This window comes from Astyanax mexicanus, chromosome 21, assembly GCF_023375975.1.
Source record: "Astyanax mexicanus isolate ESR-SI-001 chromosome 21, AstMex3_surface, whole genome shotgun sequence".
Taxonomy (NCBI): domain Eukaryota; kingdom Metazoa; phylum Chordata; class Actinopteri; order Characiformes; family Acestrorhamphidae; genus Astyanax; species Astyanax mexicanus.
In genome coordinates, this window is record NC_064428.1 from 36,319,099 (window position 1) to 36,331,725 (window position 12,627).

The 12,627-nt window shown below is 37.5% G+C and overlaps 1 protein-coding gene across 1 annotated transcript; it reads right to left on the reverse strand.

The window, feature by feature from the left end:
- Positions 1-1,306: 1,306 nt before the first annotated feature.
- LOC125785603 (uncharacterized) lies at positions 1,307-2,436 on the reverse strand. Its single transcript, XM_049469492.1, has 2 exons — positions 1,814-2,436; positions 1,307-1,663 (listed from the first exon to the last, which is right to left on the reverse strand). Exons 1-2 carry the CDS (start codon positions 2,141-2,143, stop codon positions 1,307-1,309), a joined length of 687 nt encoding a protein of 228 aa, XP_049325449.1. The 5' UTR covers positions 2,144-2,436.
- Between the last annotated feature and the right edge of the window lie 10,191 nt (positions 2,437-12,627).

A 12,627-nucleotide genomic window follows, 5' to 3' on the forward strand; every position in this document is an offset into this window, starting at 1 on the left:
ACAAACTCTCTCATACACACTAAGAAAAGTAAGTACAGATTTGTACTTAAAAGAGTACAAAGTTTGTCGCTGGGGCTGTACCTTATATTGAGGTACAAAAAGGACTTTCACTGAACTGGACTTTCACCATGTTTTTTTGTGGCAGTAAAGATTCTAAACATTAAGAACTTGATGATCCATAATTGTCCATAATTTCAAATAAAAAATGTGCAATTAAAATAAATATTGTTTATTAGTGCAGTGATACAGAATACTGAATGTACCTTTTGGCTGGTTACAGTTTTTCCACATTGTATAAACGGAAAATATGGAACTATGCACACAAATCCAAAAACATGAAGCTCATGTGTTGACATTGTGACTCCAAACTGCTTAACTCTAAACACAATTCTATATGTTTTCACTCAAATATCATTCTAAATCACAGCTTTACAAATCACTAAACACAAATTGCATCATTAAGTACACCTTGGTCTCCTACAAATTACTGACCTTACAGTTTTTCTGGATTGTTTACACACATTTCTGAAAACATGCCTCGTATTCTCAGAACTCTACACACAAATCCAACAAACACACACACAATGGGCAAAACCCTTCAATTCTCCTGCAAAATGAAACTTTACATTCAAAACAGTTTTATCTCTTCACAAAAGGCCATTTTGTGTTCAGATGACACACACAAACTATCATATGAACAGACAATTAAAAAAAGCATTTAAACACTGATGTGCTCAGTGTAAAACACCATTCTCCATTCATCATAATGACTTTTTGTTCAGTGTTACACTTACTACAGACATTAAATACATAAGTGCGTTGTAAAATATTTTAGAATATTGTTTTTATACTCAGAACACACAAATATACTGTAACAAACATGTTTTATTTTTCCCACAAAACAATGTACACAGTGTACATCCCAACTGACACAAAGTTGCACATAAAGTGCAGAAGATTTTACTGTATACAGTTAATAATAAAAAAACAAAACAAAATAAACTATGCTGCATCCTCTCTTCTGTTTCGGTCTGGCCACAGCACCTCATCTACATCACAAGCAATGTTTTCCCTGGCCAAGCAGCGGGGGAAATATCGCCTAGCATGGCGAATCCAGCCATGAAAAGCATCAACTGCTATATCTCCACATGCGTCTTCCATAGCTTGGAAAAGGGGTATACGCGTTTCTGAATTTAGGTCGTACACTTTCCATCTCCAGGCAGAAAAAAAATCCTCAATAGGATTGAGGAATGGAGAATATGGAGGAAGATAAACAACTGAAAAGCGTGGGTGGTCAGTGAACCAGTTATGAACCAGAGCAGCCCGGTGGAAGCTTTACGTTGTCCCAAATGACAACGTACCTGAGCTGCTCTGGGCCGTCTATCTGATCTGGTGGAATGAGTGTGTTGTGTAGGGTGTCCAGGAATGTGATCAGATGGGCAGTGTTGTAGGGGCCAAGGGTAGCATGGTGATGGATGATGCCATGGTGGGTCATCGCTGCACACATTGTGATGTTCCCTCCGCGCTGGCCAGGGACTTCAACAATGGCACGCTGGCCGATTATATTCCTTCCCCTCCTTCGTCTTTTTGTGAGGTTGAATCCAACCTCATCAATGAAGATGAACTGGTGCTCCACTGCATCCACCTCCAGCTCAAGGACTCTCTGAAACACACATGACAATATCAGAAGTGGACATGGAGCGGTCACTATTGTGAAGCACAATCATTATGATTACAATATAATAGAAAGAAATATGTATGATTTATACAATGTTGACAGTATGCATCAAGGGTGGGAATGTATAGGACGTACTTGCACATAGTTATATCGCAATTCTTTGACTCTTTCTGAATTGCGCTCAAATGGCACCCTGTAGACCTGCTTCATCCTCAGTTTATTTCTGTGCAAGACACGGTCCAGCGTTGATAAACTTACCCTATCAATATTTTGAAATATCTCATTGTTTTCTATTATTTTTCTTTGTATTTGCCGTAAGGTAATGCCGTTATTTTCAAGAACCATGTTCATGATCTCTGTTTCCTGTTCAGGAGACAGAAGACGGCCCCGTCCACCTCTTGTTGATAATCTTTCAGTTCTGCAATACAAAGAGTGCAATACTGTAAATACTGTGTAGGAATACATTTCCCAAATACTCGAAACACAATGTCCTACAGAACAGTCCACAGGTAATACTGTACTACTGTACTCATTGAGTACTGTATTGATATGCAGTACTGCAGTTTTGTAGTGAGAGTAGATTTCTTACCTATTCTCATTGCGGAAAGTCCGGATGATGGATGCTACAGTGTACCTGCTCAAATTTGGCTGTACTCTTTGCCCAGCCTCCCTCATTGTTAGGCCATGGTTGACCACATGGTCAACCAAAGTGGCTCGGATCTCATCAGAAATGATTGTCCTTGGCCTTCCTCGTCCTCCCCATCGTCCTCCTCTTACTCTCACTCCTCTGGCTCTGGCTCTCCCTCTGTTTACAACATTGGCCTCCATTGCTCCAAAACAGAAGAGCTCACCTGTTGCCCTTTTATGCTAAAGCTCTGAATGCTGAGTGGAAACATGTGTGTTAGGTGTTTGCCCATGTGAGTAGTCAGTGTGCATAGTAGGGCAATTAACTTTAGAATTTTGAATAACAGTGTGTTCCTTGTGAAAACAAGAGATTTTCTTCATGACAATTGTGTGTAGAGTTTTGGAAAAAGTGTGTTTTAGAACTGCAATTTGAGTGTAAAGCAGGAATTGTGCTTGTAGTTTAGCAGAATTGGTTCAGGGGGTTGGTGCATGAGTTACATTTTGTGGTCATTGTGTTTCAAGTACCAATATTTGTGTGTAAACAATCGAGAAAAACTGTATATACTTATCGCTTACAGAGCATCAAATAAACACTGACAAGATCAATTCAAAGCTCTATAATCAGAAGTATTTGGTTGTGTTTTTGACTTCAGGAGGTCACTGTACAAATTCAAATGCTTACCATGGAAGTCAATGGAAATATGTTGGCTTTCTGTTATTTATATTTATTTGGTGCGGTGTAGGACCCACCCATATAGCAGTACAGTACTACATGTATATGAAACACAAGTGTAAGCCATTTTTACTGCATGTAGTTTGTTGCAAAACTGTAATTTTCACCTTTGTAAGTACAATGAGAAACATGAAAATCAGTTCACATACAAAGAGGAAACAAAAATTTATTTATTACAGCTTTTCCACATTGTTTACACAAACTATGCACACAAATCCAAAAACATGAAGCTCATGTGTCAACATTGTGACTCCAAACTGCTTAACTCTAAACACAATTTTATATGTTTTCACTCAAATATCATTCTAAATCACAGCTTTGCAAATCACTAAACACAAACTGCATCATTTAGAACACATTGGTCACCTAAGAATCACTGACCTTCAAATACAAAACTCTAATTACCAAGTATTCTCATACAAGCTGCAGCTATATAAACTTAATTAGAAGAACATTTCAATCATTTGTCAGAATATAAAAGACGCCTCACGTGACTGATACAGCCCTCCTATGTTTTCATCTAGGATAATGTAAGTTTCCACTGGGCAGCTCTGGTCAATGATTGGTTCTCTAAATCCACAGTTTATTGTGCTGCACCTTCCACCATATTCCCCATTTCTCAATCCAATAGAGGAATTCTTTTCTGCATGGAGGTGGAAAGTGTACAAACGCAGACCCCACGAGCGTGTGGCTCTACTTCATGTTTGGGGGAGGCATGTGATGACATCCACGCAGATGATTGCCAAAGATGGATTTGCCATGCAAGGCGTTTTTCCCACACTGTTTGGCGAGAGAGAATATTGCAGCTGATGTAGATGAGGTCTTCTGGCATGGCCGAGATCAGGGGTCTGATGAACAGTGATGTGTTTCTTTGCATTTTGCAACAAATACATTTTTGTGTCCTCTTTGTATGTGAATTTTCCTTATCATGTCTCTCATTGTGAAAATAGGTGAAAATTACAGTTTTGCAACAAACTACATACAGTACATATAGCTTACATTTGTGTAGTACTGTAAATGGGGGGGACTTGTATGTATTTGAATTTGTACAGCGGCCTCATGAAGTCAAAAACAGAAACAAATACTTCTGATAACAGTGCTCTGAATTGATCTTGTCAGTGTTTATTTGATGCTCTGTAAGAGATGAGCATAAAATATCTGTGTGTGTTGTTTTGGTGGAAGGAATCAGTTTTGCTGGAGATTTGTAGAGTTTCACCAAAGGAGTTAATAATTTTCAGTTTGTGTTTAGAGTTTTGAGAAACTGAGCCAAGTTTTTAGAAATGCGTTTAAACATTTGGGAAAAACTGTAAATAGCTGTGTGGTAGAAAGAAATCAGTTTTGCTAGAGATTTGTGGAATTTTAACAAAGCAGTTAATAATTTTCAGTTTGTGTTTAGAGTTTTGAGAAACTGAGTTTCTAGAAATGTGTTTAAACATTTGGGAAAACTGTAAATGGTACAAATCTGTACTTATTGCTGTTAGGAATGACTTTGTACTTCAGAGTGAACAAATCTGACCCTGTAAAGACTAATATTGTACCTTTGAGGGTACAATTATGAAGAGTGTACCTCTGAGTACAAAAAAGTACTCATATCGTACCTCTGTTTTTTAGAGTGTAGTGTGTATAGTAGGGTAATTAGCATTAGAGTTTTTAATAACAGTGTGTTTCTTGTGAAAAACAGATTTTTTAAATGAAATTTGTGTGTTTTAGAGCTGCAGTTTGAGGGTAAAGCAGGAATCGTGTTTGTAGTTTAGCAGAACTGGTTCAGGGGTAAATGAGTTATATGCTGTGGTCATTGTGTCTCAAGTACCGATACTTGTGTTTAAACAATGGAGAAAAACTGTAAACTAAAAGAGTGTTAGGAAGAGGGAGGTGTGTGATTGAATTATACAGTCTGTCGGAGAGAGGGGGTTTAATTGGTTCAGTTAATCTGAAATAGAGTGGGCAGAGGGAGGTGTGTGATTGGCCAAGATATATAAAATAGATCTATAAAAGAGGGGTTTGATTGGTGGAGTTAATCTAAAAGGGAATCTGAGATTAATTATCCGATTATACAATATTTGCTGTATGTATGATAAAACAGTTTGTTTATAAAAATAAACAACAAAAACATAAACTGCACTTATTACCTGTTGTGTTTATAGACTTTGCAATGATGATGTCATTCCAAATAACTCCGCCCACTCTCATTGTTCTCCTCATTGTTAATGGTGAGTCTGTGTTCATTATGAGACATTTCTACACAAAACTTCAAATTATTTAAAAATGTGACTTTACTGTACGCACTGTGCCATGCTGTGTGTGTGTGTGTGTGTGTGTGTGTGTTTATCAGTTTGTGTACAGTGTGTTGATTTCTGCTTCTCTGCAGCTCCTCCTCCACTCTACTGCAAGATCTGTGAAGCTTCTCACTTTGTGCTTTTAGCTCCAAATGATCTCAGCTTATTGCAGCTGATTATTCCACACTCAGCTGAAATGAACAGGTTTAGAAATGAGCTGAAGTGAAACTTTCTGCAGCATTTTTACTGACTGACCCCCACAGACTCATCATTTACTCTCTTCTGGATTCTGTGTTGCAGGAGTTGGAGCTCAGGATTGGGGTGTGACTTACAGACCTAAATCTATCTGTGCTCTAAAGGGGTCTACAGTGATCATGGACTGTGATTACTTTTATCCAGCGGGTCACACAGTTAATAAGACTTTCTGGACAAAATCCCCGCCACCAGCTACAGGTGTAGAACCTCCTGATCTGTTAGATGATCCAGAGTACAGAGACAGGGTTCAGTACCTCGGAAATAAATCCTGCAGCCTCAGACTGAGAGATGTTAGAGAAAGTGACCAGAGTAAATACTACTTCAGATTTATAACAGATAAAGGAGGAAAGTGGCAGGGTACAGATGGAGTTAATCTTTCAGTAACAGGTAAGCTCCATCAGCAGAAATAACACACTGTACTTCATTCATTGCTGAACAGGATTCCTCCAGCAGTTCTGTAATATAATCACATCAGTCCTTCAAACCACACCTGAAGAACACTGCTTAGAACTGGAGAACCAGAATCCACACAGCATTTCAGAGTAAGAGTGCTGATCTAGGATCAGTTTCTGGGACTGAGATCTTCATAAGCATATCACAAGTTTCAGAGTATTTTTTGGGATAACAATATTCTTGACCATGTGGCAAAACACAGAATATTTTAATACTTTAATTAATTTAATATATTACCATAAAACTATAGAATATACACTTTTATATCATCTAACAGTAACATTCAGTTAAACATTCAGTAATCTGTAAAAGTTTCTCAAATGTTTGTTTTTGTAACATAAAATTGTCACGATTAATTAAAATAAAATTATGATCAGTCAATCAATCATCCTTTATTATGACTCGGAAGTACATTGAAGGCAAACCTTATTTTCAGTGTAGCCGAGCATTTACAAAAACAGGGATTGACATGACAAAGAAAATAATAACTAAATTTAATCCTTTTAAAATAACAGTAAATAAAAGATGAAAGTAGATAAAAAAAATTGATGAAGAAAAAAATAATAAATTTAAACAAAACTTGGTTTAATTGATAAGAAATTAAGATCAAAAGAAGATAAGATTAATTCAACAAAAATTGGTAAAAATGAAGCTAAAACTAACTTTAACATAGTACAATAAAAATACAAATAAATAAATGAACTTCAAAAATAAAAGCAATAATAATAATAATAAAATAACAGTAATAATAAAAGAAAATCAAAATAAGTTAAAAAGCAATAATACAAAAGTATAAATAAATAAATAAAGTAAGTAAGAAAATAAATAAAAAGGAAATAAATACCTAAGAGAAGAACTAAAATGAAAAAAATAAAAGTTAAGAATAAATAAGATTAAGTAAAACAGGTACAGGCTGTCTGAAGGTGGTTAGATATTAAAAGTTTAAATGATTTAGTGACACCAGTGAGCTTTAGTGAGTTTTAGAGTTTCCTGTAGTGAATTCCAGCTCACTGGTGCTCTGTAGCTAAAAGCTGATTTTCCCAGTTCACTAAAAACATTTGGAACCTGGCAGCTGATCCAATTACTAGAGCGAGTCTGATAATCACTGTTCTTTACATTCATCAATGAAGTGATGTGTTCTGGCAAATGAATGGAATAATATTATTATTATTGTGTATGATACAATAGATTGTGTTTGATACCCCTAAATCAAAATCCATTTTCTTATTTTACCATTTTGTTTTTAAACCAAATTTAAAGTTTTTAACGCTTTTACATCTTTTACAAACATAATTCTGACTCTACCCAAAGATCCCTTGTATAAATTCACTTCATTCAGCTAATGTGAGGATGATACAGTAGAAGTGTGTTATCTCTTGTTGGCAGGTCTCCAGGTGGAGGGTCCTGAGAGAGTGATGGAGGGAGATAAAGTCACTCTCACATGTAAAACCACCTGCAGACTGACTAACAGAACATCATTCACCTGGTACAGAAATGGAGCTGCTTTATCCTCCAGTACTGAACAGCTCTACCTGCAGTCGGTCAGCAGGGAGGATGCAGACAGGTATAGCTGTGCTGTACTGGATCAGAAACTTCACTCTCCTGAGGTCACTCTTAATGTCAGATGTAAGTACAGATTCTGGGTTCATGCTGAACTAATTGTGGTCTAATAAAACCCAAAGCTACTGCAGCTTCAGTAACTTCATTAATCTTTATTTTAATTGTAATATTGTAATTAATAAGTCAATTAGTCCTATAAAAATGGTAACTGTTTAGTGTCATCGTGATTTCCTGACGTTTTACTGTTGACTGTAGATTTTAGTTCCAGTGCTGGAGATCCAGTGAGCTGTAGGGTTTAGTGTTTTCTCTACTTAAACACACCTGAACTCACCTGTGATACAGGATTCAGTTATGTAATTCTTATGGTTTATCTAAAGTGATGAGAAGTTTTGAATAGCAGTAATTCTGAGTTATTTGGTGAAATGAAATGTAAAGCTATAACTGCAGTACAGTAATCTTCATATGCCGAAGTTAATTTTGGATATCTGCAATAAAACAGTTTTTTGAGAATTAAATAAATAGAAAATACCTCAAATCAATTTTATTTGTATTATTAAAATTTGACAGCAGACTCAGTAAGTGTAATGTGTCGTTTTACCTTTAGATCCTCCAAAGAGAATCTCAGTATCCATCAGTCCCTCTGGTGAAATAGTGGAGGGCAGTTCAGTGACTCTGACCTGCAGCAGTGATGGAAACCCACCTGTACAGAAATACACCTGGTTTAAGAACGAGAATAAAGAATCTCTGCCTAAATGGACCGGTCAGATCTACCGCATCAAAAACATCAGATCTGCAGACAGTGGAGAATATCAGTGCATGGCAACCAACACACAAGGGTCTCAATCATCAGAGTACAAGTCATTAACTGTTCTACGTAAGTTTTTGTTTTTTGTTTCTAATGTATAAATTCTAAAATATAAAAATCAGTCACCTCTATATTTTAAGATACTCTACAAACTTTATATTTTTTCTAGATCCTCCAAAGAGCGTCTCAGTGTCCATCAGTCCCTCTGGTAAAATAGTGGAGGGCAGTTCAGTGACTCTGACCTGCAGCAGTGATGGAAACCCACCTGTGGAATATACCTGGTATAAAGGATCATCATCAGTAGCAACAGGAAAGACCTTCACACTGAACAAGATCAGCTCTGTGAACAGTGGAGAATACAAGTGTAGATCCAGTAATAAACATGGAGAGAAATACTCTGATACTGTAACTCTGAATGTTCTGTGTGAGTGCTTCTTTACTTGTTGTAGTTATTGATTCTGTTTTCTATAACAGCTTAACTTCAAGTGTCTAACAGTTTGTGATTATACTCTCACTGGTGTTGTTCTCTGGTTTCTAGATCCTCCAAAGAGCGTCTCAGTGTCCATCAGTCCCTCTGGTAAAATAGTGGAGGGCAGTTCAGTGACTCTGACCTGCAGCAGTGATGGAAACCCACCTGTACAGAAATACACCTGGTTTAAGAAGGTGGATAAAGACGTTCAGCAGAAATGGACCGGTCAGATCTACAGCATCACAAACATCAGATCTGCAGACAGTGGAGAATATCAGTGCATGGCAACCAACACACAAGGGTCTCAATCATCAGACTACAAGTCATTAACTGTTCTACGTAAGTTCTTGTTCATTGTTTCTAATGTAGAAATTCTACAAATTAAAATCAGTAATTACTAAATTTTAAGATGCTGCATATTCATGACATTTGTTTTCTAATTAAAATAGAAAATAATTAAAATCTTATGTATTTGCATCAGGAAATCTGGTACCAGGCTCACTAATTGTAATGTGTCAATCTGCCTGTAGATCCTCCAAAGAGCGTCTCAGTGTCCATCAGTCCCTCTAGTGAAATAGTGGAGGGCAGTTCAGTGACTCTGACCTGCAGCAGTGATGGAAACCCACCTGTACAGAAATACACCTGGTTTAAGAAGGTGGATAAAGACGTTCAGCAGAAATGGACCGGTCAGATCTACAGCATCACAAACATCAGATCTGCAGACAGCGGAGAATATCAGTGCATGGCAACCAACACACAAGGGTCTCAATCATCAGAGTACAAGTCATTAACTGTTCTATGTAAGTTCTTGTTCTTTATTTCTACTGTATAAATTATATAATTTTATCTCTGTATTTTAAGATGCTGTAATTTTTTTTTCTAGATCCTCCAAAGAGCGTCTCAGTGTCCATCAGTCCCTCTGGTAAAATAGTGGAGGGCAGTTCAGTGACTCTGACCTGCAGCAGTGATGGAAACCCACCTGTGGAATATACCTGGTATAAAGGATCATCATCAGTAGCAACAGGAAAGACCTTCAAACTGAACAAGATCAGCTCTGTGAACAGTGGAGAATACAAGTGTAGATCCAGTAATAAACATGGAGAGAAATACTCTGACACTGTAACACTGAATGTTCTGTGTGAGTGCTTCTTTACGCATTTCTGTTAATGATTCTGTTTTCTATACCAGCTTAACTTCAAGTGTCTAACAGTCTGTGATTATACTCTCACTGCTGCTGTTCTCTGGTTTCTAGATCCTCCAAAGAGCGTCTCAGTGTCCATCAGTCCCTCTGGTGAAATAGTGGAGGGCAGTTCAGTAACTCTGACCTGCAGCAGTGATGGAAACCCACCTGTACAGAAATACACCTGGTTTAAGAAGGTGGATAAAGACGTTCAGCAGAAATGGACCGGTCAGATCTACAGCATCACAAACATCAGATCTGCAGACAGTGGAGAATATCAGTGCATGGCAACCAACACACAAGGGTCTCGATACTCAAAGTACAAGTCATTAACTGTTCTACGTAAGTTCTTATTCTTTGTTTCTAATGTAGAAATTCTACAAATTAAAATCAGTAATTACTAAATTTTAAGATGCTGCATATTCATGACATTAGTTTTCTAATTAAAATAGAAAATAATTAAAATCTAATGTATTTGTATCAGGAAATCTGGTACCAGACTCAATAACTGCAATGTGTCAATCTGCCTGTAGATCCTCCAAAGAGCGTCTCAGTGTCCATCAGTTCCTCTGGTGAAATAGTGGAGGGCAGTTCAGTGACTCTGACCTGCAGCAGTGATGGAAACCCACCTGTACAGAAATACACCTGGTTTAAGAAGGTGGATAAAGACGTTCAGCAGAAATGGACCGGCCAGATCTACATCATCACAAACATCAGATCTGCAGACAGTGGAGAATATCAGTGCATGGCAACCAACACACAAGGGTCTCAATCATCAGAGTACAAGTCATTAACTGTTCTACGTAAGTTTTTGTTTTTTGTTTCTAATGTATAAATTCTAAAATATAAAAATCAGTCACCTCTATATTTTAAGATACTCTACAAACTTTATATTTTTTCTAGATCCTCCAAAGAGCGTCTCAGTGTCCATCAGTCCCTCTGGTAAAATAGTGGAGGGCAGTTCAGTGACTCTGACCTGCAGCAGTGATGGAAACCCACCTGTGGAATATACCTGGTATAAAGGATCATCATCAGTAGCAACAGGAAAGACCTTCACACTGAACAAGATCAGCTCTGTGAACAGTGGAGAATACAAGTGTAGATCCAGTAATAAACATGGAGAGAAATACTCTGATACTGTAACTCTGAATGTTCTGTGTGAGTGCTTCTTTACTTGTTGTAGTTATTGATTCTGTTTTCTATAACAGCTTAACTTCAAGTGTCTAACAGTTTGTGATTATACTCTCACTGGTGTTGTTCTCTGGTTTCTAGATCCTCCAAAGAGCGTCTCAGTGTCCATCAGTCCCTCTGGTAAAATAGTGGAGGGCAGTTCAGTAACTCTGACCTGCAGCAGTGATGGAAACCCACCTGTACAGAAATACACCTGGTTTAAGAAGGTGGATAAAGACGTTCAGCAGAAATGGACCGGTCAGATCTACAGCATCACAAACATCAGATCTGCAGACAGTGGAGAATATCAGTGCATGGCAACCAACACACAAGGGTCTCGATACTCAAAGTACAAGTCATTAACTGTTCTACGTAAGTTCTTATTCTTTGTTTCTAATGTAGAAATTCTACAAATTAAAATCAGTAATTACTAAATTTTAAGATGCTGCATATTCATGACATTAGTTTTCTAATTAAAATAGAAAATAATTAAAATCTAATGTATTTGTATCAGGAAATCTGGTACCAGACTCAATAACTGCAATGTGTCAATCTGCCTGTAGATCCTCCAAAGAGCGTCTCAGTGTCCATCAGTTCCTCTGGTGAAATAGTGGAGGGCAGTTCAGTGACTCTGACCTGCAGCAGTGATGGAAACCCACCTGTACAGAAATACACCTGGTTTAAGAAGGTGGATAAAGACGTTCAGCAGAAATGGACCGGCCAGATCTACATCATCACAAACATCAGATCTGCAGACAGTGGAGAATATCAGTGCATGGCAACCAACACACAAGGGTCTCGATCATCAGAGTACAAGTCATTAACTGTTCTACGTAAGGTCATGTTATTTGTTTCTAATGTTTGAATTAAACAATTTACAATCATTGCTGTATTTTAGAATGTTCCGTATTTATGATATTTTTCTAGATCCTCCAAAGAGCGTCTCAGTGTCCATCAGTCCCTCTGGTAAAATAGTAGAGGGTAGTTCAGTGACTCTGACCTGCAGCAGTGATGGAAACCCACCTGTGGTATATACCTGGTATAAAGGATCATCATCAGTAGCAACAGGAAAGACCTTCACACTGAACAAGATCAGCTCTGTGAACAGTGGAGAATACAAGTGTAGATCCAGTAATAAACATGGAGAGAAATACTCTGATACTGTAATTCTGAATGTTCTGTGTGAGTGCTGATTCTATTTCTTATATTATTATAACATTTCTTTACTTAAAAGGGTTTGTGTATACTCTTATTAGTTTTTCTATGTTTTCTAGATCCTTCAAAGAACATCTCAGTGTCCATCAGTCCCTCTGGTAAAATATTGGAGGGCAGTTCAGTGACCCTGACTTGCAGCAGTGATGGAAACTCACCTGTACAGAACTACACCTGGTTTAAAGATGGTGGAAGCTCACCTATAGGATCTG